The sequence below is a fragment of the Balaenoptera acutorostrata genome, chromosome 20 (assembly GCF_949987535.1).
Source record: "Balaenoptera acutorostrata chromosome 20, mBalAcu1.1, whole genome shotgun sequence".
Lineage (NCBI taxonomy): Eukaryota > Metazoa > Chordata > Mammalia > Artiodactyla > Balaenopteridae > Balaenoptera > Balaenoptera acutorostrata.
Window position 1 is genome coordinate 7480929 of NC_080083.1, and position 18940 is coordinate 7499868.

At 42.0% G+C, this 18940-nt stretch overlaps 2 protein-coding genes across 4 annotated transcripts in view; one reads left to right on the forward strand and one right to left on the reverse strand.

The window, feature by feature from the left end:
- The window catches only part of CFAP52 (cilia and flagella associated protein 52), a 36478-nt gene extending 20821 nt beyond the window's left edge, over window positions 1-15657 (reverse strand). The window contains exons 1-7 of the mRNA XM_007166335.2: window positions 15518-15657; window positions 11470-11669; window positions 10968-11104; window positions 7355-7483; window positions 4931-5030; window positions 3770-3886; window positions 252-352 (exon numbers count right to left, since the gene is read on the reverse strand). Of these exons, the coding sequence (XP_007166397.1) occupies window positions 252-352; window positions 3770-3886; window positions 4931-5030; window positions 7355-7483; window positions 10968-11104; window positions 11470-11669; window positions 15518-15599 (866 nt within the window). The 5' untranslated portion in view covers window positions 15600-15657. The remainder of the gene's footprint in view (window positions 1-251; window positions 353-3769; window positions 3887-4930; window positions 5031-7354; window positions 7484-10967; window positions 11105-11469; window positions 11670-15517) is intronic.
- Window positions 15658-16344: 687 nt separating this feature from the next.
- STX8 (syntaxin 8) overlaps window positions 16345-18940 on the forward strand; it is a 262491-nt gene continuing 259895 nt past the window's right edge. Inside the window, exon 1 of one of the 3 annotated variants that reach the window (XM_057536811.1) lies at window positions 16345-16459. In XM_057536811.1, the coding sequence (XP_057392794.1) occupies window positions 16371-16459 (89 nt within the window). In that variant the 5' untranslated portion in view covers window positions 16345-16370. The remainder of the gene's footprint in view (window positions 16460-18940) is intronic. The other 2 variants (XM_057536812.1, XM_007166336.2) reach the window with 2 other exon arrangements.

The following is an 18940-nucleotide window of genomic DNA, read 5'->3' on the forward strand; positions in this document are numbered from 1 at the left end:
ATTTTCTTTCTTTCTTTCTTTTTTTTTAACATCTTTATTGGAGTATAATTGCTTTACAATGGTGTGTTAGTTTCTGCTTTATAACAAGGTGAATCAGCTGTACATATACATATATCCCCATCTCTCCTCCCTCTAAGATGAGATTCTTTAACCAAATATCACTTTGCCAATATCACTTAGTTGCCGGCTTTAAGCAAACCTCCCTCTAGAGGGTCTCTCCTCATCCAAACCCTGTGGAGTCTGGAACTTACTTGATGGGTTTGTAGCTGGGGCTTTTACAGAAGACCAGCAATCCGGCTCCAGAGCCCACCAATAAACCCCCCATCTTCAGGCACCTGATAGCTGACACTCCCTAGGGGGAGAAAGAGCATTAAGAAAAAGGCCAAACGGGGCTTCCCTGGTGGCGCAGCAGTTAAGAATCCGCCTGCCAATGCAGGGGACATGGGTTCGAGCCCTGGTCCGGGAAGATCCCACATGCCGTGGAGCAACTAAGCCCAGGCGCCGCAACTACTGAGCCTGCGCTCTAGAGCCCGCGAGCCACAACTACTGAGCCCGAGTGCCACAGCTACTGAAGCCCACGTGCCTAGAGCCCGTGCTCCGCAACAAGAGAAGCCACCGCAATGAGAAGCCCACGCACCGCAACGAACACCCAACACAGCCTAAAATAAAAATAAATAAATTTTTAAAAAAAGGAAAAAGGCCAAACGGTTTCATCGTTAAGAATCTATGCGTGACCTGACACAATGGGCATGGCCAGGGCCATGCTGGTGCTGCCTGGATGAAGCTAAGGAAGGTGTTGCCTGTGATGTACCCCCGGGGTTGGCTAAGAGGCCTCGGTGCCAACAACAAGCTCGTGTGCCGGGAAGTAGCCCTCCTGGTCCTGCACGGAGCAAACGTGCTGCACCAAGCTCCTTGCCTTGAAAACCACCTGTGCATTTTGAATATATTAAAAATTAACACTTTATATCCACCCAAATGCAGTTAGCGCGGAGACCTAAGCACGGCCACAGCAACATCAGTTCCTCAGTTGCCACTGTTTTCACCAGAACTTAATCCTTAGAATGCAAAGAGACTGTATTTGAAATCCAAAGAAAGCACAGGAGACTCCTTATTGTTTGGTGACTATATTTTCTGAACTAAAACATTCAGTCTGTAATCTTACCAGTATAGGAAACATATTTAAAGTCAAAGCCATCTTCAAAGTCTGGGGATGTAAGATGGTCATTTTTTATCACCCTCTATGAAGTTCTAATCTGAAAATGTGCACAACCAATATCTTCTTTTTTTTAATTTTTTTTTTTTTTTTTTTTTGGCCAAGCCACGCAGCATGCAGGATCTTAGTTCCCCGACCAGGGATCGAACCCATGCCCCCTGCAGTGGAAGCGTGGAGTCCTAACCACTGGACCACCAGGGAAGTCCCCCAATATTTTATTTTAAAACACTCAATATACTCAATAATATAACAATATTATTGTTATAACAATATATAATATAACAATATAACAATATACTCAATAATACTACTACTACTACTACTACTACTAATAATAATACTAATATAATAATACTCAATAATAATATTGGGTGTTTAAAACACTCAGTAATATACCTAGTGACTTGATAGGTTTGTGTCTTAATGAAGTTTGGATATTATAAAACAAATATTATGTCCCTTCAAGTTACTTTAAATTGAATTTTGCCTGTTCTGGCTCAAAAGGCATTCCATGACTTTTGAGAAGAGAAACCAAGGCTCAGGAATATGAAGGCATGAAGCAGAATTGCATGCTGCCCTCTCCTGCATCCCACCCCCAGCTCCAAAAGTGCTGGAGCAGGACCACGGGATGAATGCCTGGCCCATGAGGAGACAACCCTGAATGCTAAATATTTTTAGCATTTGTTCAGGGACTTCGGGAAGCAAGGGATAAAGAGTTTCACAGAGCTTCGAAGTTACATACGTGTAATTTCTAAATAAACATTTTTGAAACTATAGATGATATTTTTCAAGTGCACAGGTTCTGGAGCCAGTCTGCCTAGGTTCCAATAGCAGTTCTACTACTTGTTAGCCATGAGATCTTAAATGGCATGTGCTTTAGTTTTCCTCATCTGTAAAGCAGGGATGCAGTGGTACCTATATCTCATCAGATTGCAGTGAGGATCCAATGAGAGTACAAGAAATGTGCTATGCTCCATGTCTGACCCCTCAACATTTACTGAGTATGTACTGTTGTTTAAATTATTATTATGATCACCATCACCTTCTTCATTTTAGTGCTGTATGCCTAAGAGTGCTGTATGTCCATTTGAAACCATTCCAATTCTTTATCTTTCTAACCATAGAGCAAACATTTGTTTGTTTGTGTTTAGTTTTTTGTTTTTTATTGAAGTATAATTGACTTAACAACACATAGAGCAAACATTTCAGTAGAGTTTCAAAATGGGTAACTGCCCGAGATTACTTGATATTCGAACCAAATGTCTTCAGTAATACCTCCTATCCCTTTGTCCTAAAAGAATTATTTTCTTTCCACTTGTGTAAAAGGCATCTTGGAAACATTGCTTTATGGAATATACCATTGGACCTGAATTAGGTATTAAAGCATCCATAGGAGACTTAAGTGCCACAGGTTTGAGGAACACTAAGAAAGTCAGCATCTTTCCTGGAGAGGCACTTACATCCCAAGTGGTGGGGAGGCAAAAATACCCAGATCAGAATTTTCACATAGTGTTTTATGGAGCCCTTTGGAGGTATCTCAGGAGTCAGAACGGGCAGGGCTCTCAGCCTTTCCCTCCTTTAACCTGATCTGCTTTGCTTTCATCTGTTGAATATATTGGAATCCCTCTCCTAAAAATAATTTGAAAAACACTGGCTTGGACTATACCTTGATCTCCTGTGGGGTTATTTCTAGACTCTTCTCTACCTATACTAGAGCTTTCTCTCATTCTTATGCATGTCCTTAAAAGCTGGAATAGTAAACGGTTATGTGATTAAGAAAACTCTAACGTCTTCCCAGGAACATGGTGCAATATTTCAAAGCTTCTTGGGACTATTGGCTAAGTGGAAATGTATCTAAGCTTAGTTAGAACCATCTGTTCTATTACCAGACATGAGATAGGCAGGTGCAGAACCTGGCAGCTTTCAAATTCAAAGTTTAGTAGAAACAGCCCTTGTAACTTTCTGGGGCACTGGAGATAACAGCACTTATTCTGTCCAATTACCCTTTGATTGTAGGCTTTTTATTTTGGTTTAAATATCAAAATCTCTCACTGGACTTTTAACCTGAATTGTTAGGAATTCTGCAAATATAAACAATGAACAATTTCTACGTCTTGCTCATGACTTAAAATGTCATCTGAGGCTAAAATCTAAGATCTGGTGATTAGATTAGAAAAAAAAATGATATATAGTCTTGTAAATGAAAGAGCACATGTCTCTTACACATGGCAACTAGGCTGCCCAAATGCTGGAACCAACGTGGTTACAAATCACAAAGCCACAGGCCCTGAGCTTTGAAGATGAGGGAAAAAAAGGTGTGATTCTGATCCCTAATTGAGGACACGTAGGAATACCTCTGCCCTGAATATAAACCAGGGAGGAGGGCTTGAGGGAACTAATCAACTTAACCTTGCAAATTTAGGTGTGGCCTTGGGTCCATCACAGACTTGTCATTTTTTTCTCCACAGACACTTAACGGAAGTCTGTGCTCACAGTGGCAGGAAAAAATCACTAGAAAATGTCAGGGCAGAGCAGACTTTGATGGTCTCTACTCACCAGACTGAATCTGTCCTTGGCAGGCCCAGTGTCTGCCAGCAGCTTGGTCCTAGGGCTCATCTTTAGAATATCTCCAGTGGTGGTGCCGACGTAGAAAAAGCTATCATCATCGGCCATCTGGGGATCAGAGGGAAAACGAAATCTGAAGACCTGGTTTTCCCCAGTGATGTGCATGAGCCCCTGATCAGGGAGGGGATGAGCTTTCTCTGAACCCCACTGTGACCTACAAAGGGCACAGGGAACTCTGCTCAATATTATGTAACAACCTAAATGGGAAAATGTATAACTGAATCACTTTGCTGTACACGTGAAGCTATCACAACATTGTTAATCAACTATACTCCAATATAAAATAGAAAGTTTAAAAAAAAAAAAAAGACCTTCAGAGGTCCTTATGGCGACTCCTGTTTCCTCAAAGATGGGTAAGAACAGCTTCGAGGCAAGCACAATAGGGCCAAACTCAGAACTGGAGGAAACATTAGACTCCAAGCAGCCTGTGCATTTCACCGGAAGTTGACCTGTGTCTGTTGTTAACCTGCACGTCCCAAGACACCTCCGAAGGGCTCCTAGGGAGAAGGTGTGCTCCTCCAGAGAGAATGTGCATTTGCTTTATCTCCTATTTCAAAGTCTACATTCATAAAATGAGTACGCATTAAACAACAGGAACAAGTCAGTGGAGAATGGGGTTATATGCCTGAATATTTGAATCCACCTTAAAAACATATGAATAATTCCTCCTTATGGAGGAAACTGCATTTCAACAAGGAGTTTCATTGTCAGTAACTTTATTTCCGGTGCAGAAATAACGTAAGTGGCGAAGGGAGGTGCTGGGGGCTCTGAGTACCTCCTGGCTACGTTGCTTCCCTCCAGGTGAGGCAGGTTCCCGGGGTCTGATGGCAATTCAGGTCCCACTGAAACAGATTTCCCCAGAGCTGCATCTAGGCAGCCTCTCCAGCTTCTCACGGGAGCTCCCTCACCTGTGCCTCCTCAGTCAATGTCCCCCATGTCCAGACCTCACCTCCCCACCCCTAGCCCTAGGTACGTGTACCTACACACACGTACACACACATGCGTACACGCACAGACACCTATCTTGGTCAGTGCTGTTAACAGGAACTTCTACTAACAGCTACCTAAAATAACACTTAGAGTAATACTCACTGAGATACTCATGACTATTCTTTTCATTTGTCCTGTTTGGCACTCGGTTGGCCAGATCTTTCTATTTGGGAGATCCAGTTCCCAGACTCGAATTGTCCCACTGGAGAAAAGAAACCCACAATCAAATGGATACCCATTTAATAGACACTTCATCTCTTCTCTGTTTTCTGCAGTGCCTTGAAGGAGAAGCTGAAAGGAAGAGAACGAGGTATTTCGGGGGATTTGTTACAGCCTGGTGATATACCCAAGATACAGTTGTCCCTTCGTATCCACGGGGGATTGGTTCCAGGACCCGCCAGCGGACACCAAAATCCACGCATGCTCATAGCCCATACATAGGTGGTCCTCCTCGGTATCCACTGGTTCTGCATCTGCTATTCCGCACTCGCAGATTCTACCAACTGCAGATCTAAACATAGTACGTGATCCACAGTTGGTTGAATCTGCGGATGCATAACCCAGGGATACCGAGGGATGATTGTATTCCATTCAATGCTCACAACCACCCTGTGAAGTAGGTTTTATCTCCAAATGAGGAAACGCAGAGCCTACACACAGCAGAGCAAGGATTCACATCCAGCTCTCTCACTTTGAAGCGAATATTCTATCCACTGGTGAAAACAGAGACATACGAATAAACAAGTAAGTAAAGCAAACCAAAATTCATCAAGTTGTGTTTCTTTCAAGGTATGGAGTTGTGAGGAAAAATTTTAAAGGGAAGGACTACCTTACGGAGAGTCCTGTCTACAAGGAAGGAGAAATGAGACGGGCAACTAAATGTCAACGTCAGCACCTCAGGTGAGACTTGGCACATGGTTGCTATTTAATCATTGTAGGTTAAGTTACTCTGAATACCTGTATAAAAATATCATGGTTAACATCACAAAGACTTCAGCTAATATCTTAAGGCAGAAAAGATTAATGCTAAAATATAGTTCATCAAGTTTAGTTTTCCTTTTTTTTTTTAGCACCCAGAGTCGCGCACATATTAGTAAGTGCTCAATAGTATTGATATTTTGAATGTACTTTCCAAACTAAGAAAAAAAATCAGCTTTTCCATGGCCTCTCTGGTAGATGTCATTTGGATGCTTAAATACTGGAATTTGCAGGACATCTCATGGGGGTCAGTATAATGGAATACCTGAAATTGGGACCATCACGGAGAATCCAGTGTATATGGGTACATACCAGAAATATTATTTAAGAGTGCTAACTTATTCTCAGTTGCCAATGTCACGAGAAATTAAAGCAGACCTATAATAAAGATTGTCCTAAAAAAAAATTTTTTTTTTTTGTTTAAATTCAAGTTTTGACTCCTGGAGGAACATTATCAGCAGACATCAGAACTGGCTGATGTCTGCTGCTCAATCACCTGTGGAAGAGCAGCTAGACCCCCATAAAAGTTTTAGGCAAACGACTCTGCAAACCTGAAGGGAGTTGAAGAGCTTCACGGCCACCAGTGACCCCCTGAAGTCAGGGTAGGATGTGGTCAGCTGCTTTAGGATCAGAGAACTGTCCTGATAAGATTCTCTCCTTAGGGGCTGGCTTTCATGCCAGCCAGTTAGTTTCACAGCCTCTGAATAAATCCTTCCTCGTAATTAGCCACGGAACAGATGCATGCCGGATGTCACAAGGTGGGGACAGGAAATAGCACAGAGGGAGAGGAGCACAAATTCTTTACTCTGGCTGGAAAAGTAACGAATGACATGTGCCTTTCACAGATGGGAGACCACAGGTGGGCTGAAAAGGATCGTTCCAACCAACATATGCTTCAACCCTACCTTCAGATTTCTGACCTGCGAATTGGTATGTGACATGAAAGAGGATGCTTTTATATAGGTTTAACCTTCATGTCAAACTCCAAACAGGGCTCTGAGAGGTGACCCTATAAATTAATTTCTTCTGTTAGACAGATGCAGGCCTCTGTTCAGACCTTCAGCTTGGTACCCCACCCGCTTAGCTGCTCGATGCTGACCCTGCCAGAAATGATCGCATATGGCTGATAGTCAAATGTCTGAAACTTGCTGGTGCAGTTCATTCGCAAACTCCCATTTCACGAGATCTAAATTAAGCGCAGGTGGTAAAAAACATCAACCAGTAAGTGGATCCGTGCAACTGGGCAAATGACCCTGTGAGCACTGATTGGGGGCAATGTGTTATCTGTAACAAACAGACCGGAGCCTGAAATGGGTTTAGCAGATCAGCAGAACCTTTTCAGTAGGAAACACAGAATGGTCAAACAACCATATTTATAAAGACTTTCAGCTAAAAGGATTTTTAATGATTCCCAAATCATGAAAATTAAGATGGAAGTTCTTTCTCCAGGATGAAAACCACGTTCACCCTAATTGGAATGACCATGTTTTCTGTGCAAGCAAATCGAGTGATTTACAAATTCTGGACACCTTGACAGCAGATGCGTACTTTCCAGCAGTGACAAACATCTCATCGCAGCATTTGGAGAAGATGACCGTGGTGGCATTCCCGACGTTGAGGCCGGCAGCAGGGCTGCCACAGATGGCGTCTCTCTTGGCTATGCTCCACACCACCACACTGCCCAGACGAAAGGACAAAGAGAGTCAGGGGAAAACAGGCTTTCAAAATAAGAAACGGCTCTTTTAGCGGTTCTAGAAGGAAAAAAAATAAAAAGGTTACTTACAGAGGAACAAAAGAATTACACTGCCCCCCTGCCCCCCAGACGTCTCCTCAATCGCACTGGGTTAGAAGATAAACGGGTGACATTTTAAAAGTTTTGAAAGAAAATGATTATGAGGCTGGAAAACCATCAGCCTATCAATCAAGTTTGATGCTAAATCTAAAGAGATTTTCAGACAGGCAGGGCATAAAAGTTTACCACTCATTTATCTCTTGTAAAAAAATTTCCTTCGGGAAGTACTCCAGAAAAAAAAAAAATTCATTAATTAGAAGCAGTAAAGGGGATGACATAGGCGTGTTTTCAAACTTGAACATGTAGCTGATTCACTTGGAGGGCTTATTAAAACAGAGAGTGCTAGGACCTACCCCCAGACTTTCTGATTCAGTAGATCTGGGGTGGGGCTTGAGAGTCTGCTTTGCTAAAAAGTCTCAGGTGACACTGATGCTGGTGGTCCGGGGACCACACTTTGAGAAGTGCGGTTGTAGGTTACCTTTCCATCTTTCTGAGTACAGTCATACAATTTAGTCCTAAACTGAATAGTGTTTGCTTAATGATATCAAAAATGTTGGGGGGGGGGGTGGTCTTACGTTAAACACTGGGATCAGAGTATTAAAGAGAAAGAATGCAGATGGTACAAACCTGTTTAATGTAAAAACATGCCTACCTATGTTCCCCAAATTTTCTACATGTGGAATGAATTATCACAGGTGGTCTAAATCAAGGTATAACCAAGATTGCCAGGAAGGGGGAAGGAGGAGATAGTGTAAGAGCTATGAATTCTTTTTCTTAGTAGGAAGTTGATAGATGCCACCTAAGGTGGAAAAATTGAGAGGCATGTCACTTAAAAGTTGTAAAAAACTAGATGAACCAATATCAAAAAAGACTGTTAAAACCTCATACCCAAGAGAAATTAAAATGTACATCCACACAAAATCTTGTACGCAAGGGTTCCTAACAGCATTATTAACAGTAGCCTAAAAGTGGAAATGACCCAAAAGTCTATACATTAATGAATGGATAAGGAAAATGTGGTATATCCATACAATGTGAAAACAGTCACAAAAGGCCGCATATTGTATTACTTCATTTATGTGAAACATACAGAGCAGGCAGATCTATACACACAGAAAGTAGGTTAGTGGTTGCCTGAAGCTGGGGTGGGGGCAGTGGCGGAGCAGGAATTGGGAGTGACGGCTGATGGGCACTGGGTTTCTTTTTGAGGTGCTGAAAATGGTCTAAAATTGATTGTGGCAAAGGTTGCACAATATAACACGTAAAAAATGTCCTTGGGGAAGTATTCTGGCAAAAAAAAAAAAAAACCCACTCAACTAACCACTATACTAAAAACCACCCGACTGTACATCTTAAATGGGTGGATTTCATGGTATGTGAAATGTATCTCAATAGGGCTGTAAAAAAAAAAAGAATCCAAGTGCCTCTGGAGAGTAGAACTCTTCATGGTAGAGGGGATACAAATTTTGAATCCTTCTGCATAGTAGGACAACACACTTGCTTTATAAACCACGAACAGGTATAGCTTTAATTTTTCAAAAACAAGTTTAAGATTTAAAAATAAATAAAAGGCACCAACATAGATAGTTGGCCAAATAAACTCCAGCATATCCATACAATTGAATAGCATACAGTTGTTGCAAAGAGTGATATGTATGTCTACATATATACACATAGAAGATATCCTTGGTATAAAGTTAGTCAAAAGCAGGTTGTAGTACAGCACTGATAGTATGATAACATTAATGCAAACACTTCACAGATAGGTTACAAAATATTCAAAATGTATGCATATGCAAATTCTAGAGTGTCCACTCTAGTTCCCAGCATTCCTTCTGTTTGTCTCCCTCCGTGGAGACGCCAGGTGGTTTGGGTAGAATGGACCCTCCCACACGGTCAGGGTTGACCCATGACTATCCAAAAGCAGTCAACAGGACCCCATGCTCCTCACCACCGTGACTATTCAGGGGTGGACATGTTGCATTTTCCTAGTACCGCAAAATTTGTTTTTCTTTCGAGAAGAAACTTTCTTGAGAATGTTTTTCTCAACATCTCCAGTTTTCTGTAAGCAAATCTTCGACAGCCTAAAATCAAGCTTAAAATTACAGAGGAAATGACAGTTTTGCAGATTAATCTTGGTTAAGGAGCCGTTTTTTTCTCCCCCCCCAAGGCCTAGCCTTGGCAACTCTTCGGCAGGGTCTGGGGGTGGGGGTGATAATTGCCAAGCTTGAAAAACCTCTGGGGCTGGGACCCAGGCATCAGAGGTCTTATTTCCTCAGGTGATTTCAATGTGCACGCAAGATTGAGAACAACTGCCTTAAGTTGAGCTAGGAATGTTAGTAGCTGATTTCTGGATGCATTTCTTACAAAAAAAAAAAAAAACAGTCCAATGGGGATAAGCCAGGGAAGTCTGATTATTTACATGGCAAGGGAATGACCGTGAAAGGAGGAAATCTCGTGACAATTTTGTTGATTTGCTATATATTAAGAGAACTGTCAATATACAACTACACACAAATGTAAATTTCCATTGTAATTAACCTGTGGATCTCAAACAAGAAAATATCTGTGAAAGTGCACCAAAGTATTAAATCCTACACAAACCTCAGGTGTTATTTTTCTTCTATGGATGATGTTCCTTTAGCATTAACACAGGAATATGTACTACATTGATTTTTATTCCTAATATAATGCTTTGAAATACTTCCCCCCCCCCCCCCAATTTCATTTGTATGTATTCTCTCCCTACTAAACTTGACTGTGAGATCCTTGAGGGCCAAGATCATGTCTTGGTGAGGCAAGTTAAAAAATTAAAAATGCCACCTCTGGAGTCACACTGCCAGGGTTTGTCCCCCAGCTCTACTTAGCAGCTGGTGAGTTTAGTTCCTCATCAGTCATATGGTCCCAATAGCTCCCACCTCATGGAGCTGTCATGAGGCTTAAATGAGATAATGCAGTTAAGATACTCAGCACACACCTGTCCCATAGTAAGTGCTCAAAAAAAAAAAATTAGCTGTTGTCTATGACGAGAATGATGGTGACAAGATGATGTCATCTTTTACAGCAATGGTTCTCGATTTAGTTGCACATTAGAATCACCTGGGAAGACTTTCTAACTCTTAAAGCCAAGGCCAAGTGATCAAAGTCTCTGAAGGTGGAGCCAACCATCAGTAATATTCTAAAGCTCCCAGTTGATTTCAATGCACTGCCAGGCTTGAGAATCAGCATCCCATGGTATTTTCGTCATAGCTTTTTCACACCACACACGCTCTACAGATGGGCAAACAGAGAATGTTAGAAAGGAGAGGGTACTTAACACATCTAGAAATATGCATGGCGGAAAATAGGTAAATATGCTTAGTTCATTACCTTCCATCATCTGGGCCTCCTAGTGATACCAAGTACAAATCATTTGGTGAAAAGGCCAGAGCTTCAATTTTGCCCTTGTGAAGTGATAGCCGAGCAATCAGCTCCCTTTTCTTATAATGCCACAAAATGATATCCGCCTGGGAGCAAGAATACACTGTCAGATCATAGACAGGCTTTGAAAGAACTGGAGGAGATAGCTACCCCTCTCGGTGAGAGATAATCATTCGTCACTTTTCTAGAAATTAGAGCAGGGCTTATAAACATGACAGCAACAAGATGCAAACAGTTGTAAGCAGGGACGTTTGTTTCTGAGCATTACCGGTCACAAGTTGCAACACCTCCACTCTCAGCCTGAGAGAATGAAGATGAGTTCCAAGAGAGGTCAAAGGAAGAGGAGGAAGGGTATAAACAGGGTAGCACAGAGCTATTCTGAAGTGGGGCAGTTTTTCTTGGGAGGCATCGCTAAATCTATTCAGAATGAATGATTTTGTAGTTTATTCACCTTGAAGCCCATGAATGTGACTTGTCCGGAAGCAATGTAAACTCCACTCTTGGAGATGGTCACACAGGAGACATTGTTGCCATGACCATGTAGGAAATTCTGTTGCTGAGTATTTAGTGCCTGAATGAGGATGGTGCAACCCAGAGGGTAAACCAGATGCTCCTGGTCGGGATGGCATTTTAGACCAGTGGGGACATGTCCTAAAAGAGAGATTAAAAATAAGAGTAAAAAATAAAAAAATAAGTCAGGGGCAGAAGTGACTGGTGGTTTTTATTTAAATTGAGCACAAAAGAACGCTTTTGAAATAAGCCTTAGTCAACTAAAATAAGTGTGTGTGTGTGTGTGTGTGTGTCAGGGAGGGGTAATAGGTAATTTTATTCCACTGAGAAGAAGGTTGGTCTAATATATAAGCTTCTCAAACTTTAAGGTGCATAAAAGTCCCCAGGGGCTCCGGTTAAAATGCAGATTCTGATTTTAGGTCTGGGGAGGGGCCGAGAGTCTGCATTTCTGACAGGCTGAAGAATCCCAGGACTTCTCATAGTGAGACCCCAATCCTCCAGATATTTGCCAAGAAGCATCTCAACAATTATAAATCTTTGTAATATGTTCTAATATGAAATAGACATGAGTCCTCCCTTATTACTCACCTTTGGTCAGAATTGTTTCGGTTATTCTTCATATGTATTTTACAATATACAGTTTAAAGTCAGCTTAAGTACTTGAACAACTCATGTTTGTATTTAGGGGAGTGGCATTAAATGTATAGATTAAGGAAAAATAATTTTTATAATAATACATTATATTTCCTTTCTAAAAGCAGGGTATGTTTTTCCATGAAGTCTCCTTTTATCCTCCCTGGCAGCATTTCTAGTATTTCTTCATAAAAATCTCACACATTTATTTTGTTTACTTCTTGGTATTTTAACATCTTTTTTTATTGCTATTTCCTTCCCCATCAAAAGAGTCACAGATATTTATTAATATAGTTTTCTGGTCCTTAATGAACTCAGCTTTTATATTTAACTCCCTCTGGAATTTAGTTTGATGCATAATGTGATTCCAGTAGCTAAATAGATTTTTTTTCTTCAAACGGCCAAATATATTAATTGAATAAATGATTTCTTTCACTTTAATTGTGATCATCATTCCTTTTTTATGCAGTAAGTTCTCATAATACTAAGGTTTGTGTCTGGGGGTGATCTTGTCCTTGTGAAATGTATACTTAGTTTTTCTCATTGCAGGCTCCTTATAAACAATCATATGGCTATCCATATGGTAAAAGTAAAATTAGATCCCTACTTCACACCATCCACAAACAATACATTCCAGATAGATCATGGATCTAAATGTGAAAAACAAGACAATGTACATACAAGTTATAGGAAATGACTTGAACATGACGCAAAAGAGCAAATCCTAACAGAGAAGGCCAATATGTGCATCCAGTTATGTTAAAAATCACAAACTTCCTGGGAGTTCCCAGGTGGCCTAGTGGTTAGAATTCCGGGCTTTCACTGCCGTGGCCCGGGTTCAATCCCTGGTCAGGGAACTGAGATCCCGAAAGCCGCGCAGCACAGCCAAAAAAAAAAATTAAAAACTAATGACAAAAGACAAAATGAAAAGAAAACCCAAACCAGGAGAAGATATTTGCAATGTCCGTAATAACAGACAGAGAATCATACCCAGCAGAATATACAAAGAACTACCATGAAGCAATAAGAAAAACACAAACTGCCCGACAGAAAAATGAGCAAAGGCTACGAAGAGGCAATTTATGATGGAGGAAATTCAAAAGCCAGAAAACACATAGAAAGATATGCAGGTGCACAAGTAACCAGGGAAATGCAAATTATATCCAAAACGAGATACCACTTCATTTCCATCCTAATGGCTAAAATTAAGAAGGAGGACAATACCAAGCATTAGTGATGTGCAGCAAAGGGAACATTCACAGACTGCTTAATGGGAGGGTAAATTGGTAGAACTGCTTTGGAAAATGTGTATTGGTTAAATAAATTGGGGCATATCTATGCAACAGAATATTACATTAAAATATATTAAAATTATGGCATAGAGTATATTTACTGCTAAGGAAATATTTGCATGGCATCCTAGGTGGAAAAAAAGTCTGATTATAAGAGAATATATCAGCATGAGACCACTTTTGTTAAAAAAATTTATATGCCAATGTATATTTGAAAGGATCATACCAAAAGTTTAACACTGCTATCTTTAGGAAATGCAATGATGGCTGATTTTTTTTTCAGTTTCACTGTATTTTTCCAATTTTCTAAATTCTTGTTCTTAAGTATGGCTATGGATTTACCCCTGTATTACACTGTATTCTCAGTGCACAGCATACTATTTGGCATACAGTAGTTCTAGATAAACGCATATTTGACTCTATGAAAAAATCTAAATTGCCACAAAATCAAGAAGGTAAAAACAATTCAATTAATTTTATTCAATTTTAAAAGGCCGAGATAATTGCCATGGGAGACACTGAGGTATAATTGACCATATATTTAGTCTTTGAGTGCCACAAAACAGCACGAATTCAGTAGTAGGGCTCTCTGCTGGTCACCAGTGTGACCCTTTGCCCTCATAGCAGGTCACCCACATCCTTTACCAATGACCTGGTGATCAGCTCTAAAGATGGCCAGTATCTCGGATGCACTAAATGCCCACTTTCTATCAGAGACTGTTAACCTAAAACGAAGACTCAAGAGCCAAGTCCTAGAATGTGCTAACACTTTAGCCATTGATTGTTCTCTGTCTACGTTGCCGCAATTTTAAAGATTTCAGGCATCACAATGCACTTTTTTAAAAGTTTGCTTTTTTAAAAAAATAGATCTTTATTGGAGTGTAATTGCTTCACAATACTGCGTTAGTTTCTGTTGTACAACAAAGTCAATCAGCCGTATGCATACATATATCCTCTCCCTCTTGAGCCTCCCTCCCACCCTCCCTATCCCACGACTCTAAGTCATTGCAAAGCACCTAGCTGATCTCCCTGTGCTATGCTGCTGCTTCCCACTAGCTAACTATTTTACATTCGGTAGTGTATATATGTCGATGCTACTCTCACTTCGCCCCAGCTTCCCCTACCCACCGTGTCCTCAAATCCATTCTCTATGTCTACTTCTTTGTTCCTGCCCTGCCACTAGGTTAATCAGTGCCATTTTTTTTTTAGATTCCATATATGTGCATTAGCATACGGTATTTGTTTTTCTCTTTCTGACTTACTTCACTCTGTATGACAGACTCTAGGTCCATCCACCTCACTACAAATAACTCAATTTCGTTTCTTTTTATGGCTGAGTAATAGTCCATCGACAGATGAATGGATAAAGAAGATGTGGCACATATATACAATGGAATATTACTCAGCCATAAAAAGTTTGCTTTTTAAAAAATGCAATCCATTGCTTGTTTTCATCCTTCTCAGAAAACCAAACAGCATTTCCCCCCTTCATGTTGCAAATAGGAGGGGGTCATAAATCAGATTTAGGCAGACCAGGCCTCCTCTGACCAAAGCATCTCTCCTCTCCAGCTCCCCCTGGCGTCCTCTTCGCCTTCTGTCGTGGACTGAAATCCTCACCATTAGAATCCCCCCTACCCCCCAGCCCCTTCTCATTAGTAGATCGGCTGGGATTTTAGAAGGTAGTTGGTCCCAGGGGCCTACACGGATTCTGTAGGTGGTTACTGAGGGGCAGGCAGTATTGCGGGTTGTGTGGGGCTTAGAGCCAGGGGAGAGCTGACTAGTGGGAGAAGGCTTTCAAGTCACACTTACTTATCCTTAAGGAGGAGGAGGCATTTCGTTCCTTTTAGGTGCTGGCAAAACCCATCCCATTCTTTGAGGCTTGGAGTGAGGATGTGACTCTCTAAGACTTTTGGGGAGGAGGGGCTCTCTGGGTCCCCAGTGCTTCGCTCATGCCAGCGTCCCAAGCTGCCTTCCAGGTGCTACCTGGGGTCTCACTCTCCCTGTTTGCACTACGCGTCCCTGGGGTTCCTAAACCACCCAACCCAGACGTGCTCGAGGTCTCACCATTGAATCCGATCACGGCCTCAAGCTCCAGCTCGGCCACCTCAGCCACCTCATCCTTGGGCGAAGTTTGGGTCTCCATCATCCGGAGACTCCGCTCACGTTCCTCTCAGCCGCCAGAGATGCAGCGTCTTCCGGTCGTTATGGTAACGGACGTGCGCATGCGCGCCAGATCAACGCCTGCGCAGAAACCCAGCCGAAGGAGTTCGAGTCCTTCTGCCCTCTTGCAAATGGAAAGAGCGGTTCTTTTTACCTTCTAGTATTTCTCCGGAAATTTAAGGGGCAGTAAATGCACAGAACTAATTCCCTCCTCTCCCATGTAAAGAGTCTGTGACCTTTGGGGTAACTATATAATCGAGCACCTAATGGCATTTAAAAATTAAACATAAAGGATTGCCTCTGATGGAAAGGCTGCTATAAGACAATATATAATTGATACTTCTTTGGGTCCCTTGTCTGAAGCAGGACAAAAAGTTTTTTTAACTATATTGAGGTATAAATTATATATAGAATTTACTTAAAGTGAGCTTTAGTAAATTTATATTGTTGTGCAACTATCACCACAATCCATTTTTTGTTTGTTTGTTTTTGTTTTAAGCAGGATAAAATGTTAAGTGACTGCTAGAGGTCTTGATGGGCTCCCACCTACCTGGGAAAATGCTTAGATTTTGTTCAAAAACAATTTTATTTTAATTGCACCCAACTGTTCGCGTCTCTTAGTGGTAGCCGATTGCTCCAACCTACAGTTCCCCGGGGGAGCGCTTTCCTTTCTTCATCACAGTTTGGAGCCCTTGGGGTATGTATATTCACTTTGCAAACTCCAGGTTCCGGTCGCGCACGGGTCGAGCCGCGGGGTATGAGCCGCGCGGGCCACCGTAGTCAGCTGTTGCGAGCAGGAAGTGTCCGAGGAGTGGGTGGAGACTGCACCATGGCCCCGGACCCCTGGTGAGCCCGGGGTGAGGGAGGCTGCACGCGGACGGTCCCGGGGGAGGCCGTGCTGCTGGGGAGCGGGCGGTCGCTAGGCATTAGGGCTGGAGGCCTTTCGGGATGAGGGGAGGGGGAGCAAGGCCCCTTCCCCTGCTGCCGGGGGCGGGGGTTGAGGGGCTGGGCTCTGCCGCATCCCGACACCCTCGGTCCTGACAGGGGTGGCCGGGGCGGGAGACCCGGTGGACCCCTGGGGAGCTGAGTTCCAGTGCGGAATCTCTGAGCATTCCTTTAGCCCATCGCGGCTGCATCTCCCGGATTCCCGCCCATCGTGGTTGTGGAGGTGGCTGATGCAGGCTTCCCTGGACTCCTGCGAAAGTGAAGTCGGAGTGACCTTTTTGTGGAACGCCAGTGTATCTGGTGAACCTCCTTATTTCGCAGGTGGAGAAACCGAGGTTCAGAATTCATGGTCATCATCGAGTTAGTAACCAGTTGGCGCTAGCATCTAGATCCTGTGGGCCCTTCAAAAAACTTATAGGAATCTGGGAGGGAAATTATGCCGTTGATAAGGTATTTTAGAAGACTTTCTACTGCAGCAACTTCTGCAGTAAAACAATAGCTGTTAAGGGTCTTTTATTCAACTGTTAAGTCCCAAGGACTGAATGATGAAAGACACAAGCTCTGATCCGAGGAACCTATTCCAATAGCGTATTGGACTTGAGCTTTTTGTTTACTAATTAAAAATGCTATAGCTCAGCAAAGTTCTTTTGGAGAATATGTCATATTAGTACTTCTAACATAGTTTATTGTTTAAGTTGCAGATAGTCTGGATATTAAGAGATTAACTTTGCAATATCAAAGTTAATCTACCTGGGATCTAGATTATCTGGGCCAATGGCTTAATTGATTCAACACTAATTTTTTTTTTCACCTAATTTTAACACCCCGATAGAAAATTTAGAAAATATTGAATATTTGCAGAGGAAAAAAAACCCATCTTTAATTCTTATCATTTGGAATAATTGCCACTGTTGATTTTTTAAAATTAATTAATTTATTTTTGGCTGCGCTGTGTCTTTGTTGCTTCGCGTGGGCTTTTCTTTGGTTGTGGCGAGCGGGGGGCTACTCACAGGCTTCTCACTGCGGTGGCTTCTCTTGTTGTGGAGCACGGGCTCTAGGCACGCGGGCTTCAGTAGTTGTGGCTCGTGGGCTCTAGAGCACAGGCTCAGTAGTTGTGGTGCACGGGCTTAGTTGCTCCGCGGCGTGTGGGATCTTTGCGGACCAGGGCTCGAACCCGTGTCCCCTGCATTGACAGGCAGATTCTCAACCACTGCGCCACCAGGGAAGCCTGCCACTATTGACTTTTAAAATGAATTTATTAATTTGTATAATATATGTGTGTGTGTGTGTATATATATATATGTGTGTGTGTATACATATACACACACCCCTATATATTTTACAAAACAGGGAACATTCCTCCATATCATTAAATATTCACTGAAAACACAATTTTAATGGTGCTTAATAGTGCGTCATATGAATGACCATGATGCACTATGATTTAATCATTCCCCTCTTTGTACCCTTTAAAAAATATTAGGGATTTTTTGGGTTTTATTTTTTTTTAATTACAAAGACTGCCCTTTTGTTCCATCTCTTATTTCCTTGGCTCACTCCCTAGAAGTGGAACTACTGGGTCCAAGGGCTAAGTTGCCCTCCACCTCCTGGAAGCTAACTCCCTCATTTTACACATAAGGTAGGAAATAAAGCTTAGAAATAAGGTAGAGGCCCCAGGGTATCCATTTAGGTTGGTAGAAGCTATCACTGAACCCTAGGCCTCTTCCACAGTTAATGTTGAAAAAGCACTGATAATTTTTCCTGTTCCTCTCAAGGAGTTTGACTCAGCAGCTTTCTCATTTGTTGAAAGTGAAACAATGAGGGACTGTGCTATGCTAGGTCAGCTTCCTTGCGAAGTAGGTTGCTGATCACGAGAGCAGAAAGGAGTACGGAATAGGACTTTGAAAAACGTATAAAACAGACTTGACTACAGCTTTGCTCTCCTACTGTTGAAATAGCGTAGCTCAGTGACGCTTTACTCCTGAGTAGTGTGCTCCTGTTTAGAAATGGAATATGGCTGTTACTATTTTAATGGCATATCAAAGCCAGTGGTAAGCTCACCGTGTAATAGAAATAGCCAGTGGTGACTGTCTCTGAATGGGTCCTTTGCTAAAGTTAATCAGCTTTACCACTTTTTTCTCTCTGTTCCAGTTCCACAGCCTCTGTCATGGCATCACCATCCTCTTAGTCACTTAGGCCTAAAAACTCTAATCATCTACTTTTTCCTCACTCTTCCTATCAGATTATTCACTAATCTCCACTATTTTTTGTTTTCTTCTTTTCTGCCATAGTCCAATCCTTTATAGCCTTATGGCTTCCGGAGAGTAAATATTGGTGGCTGGTTACTGAGTTGAATAGCTGGAGAAGTCTTCTACTGGTCTC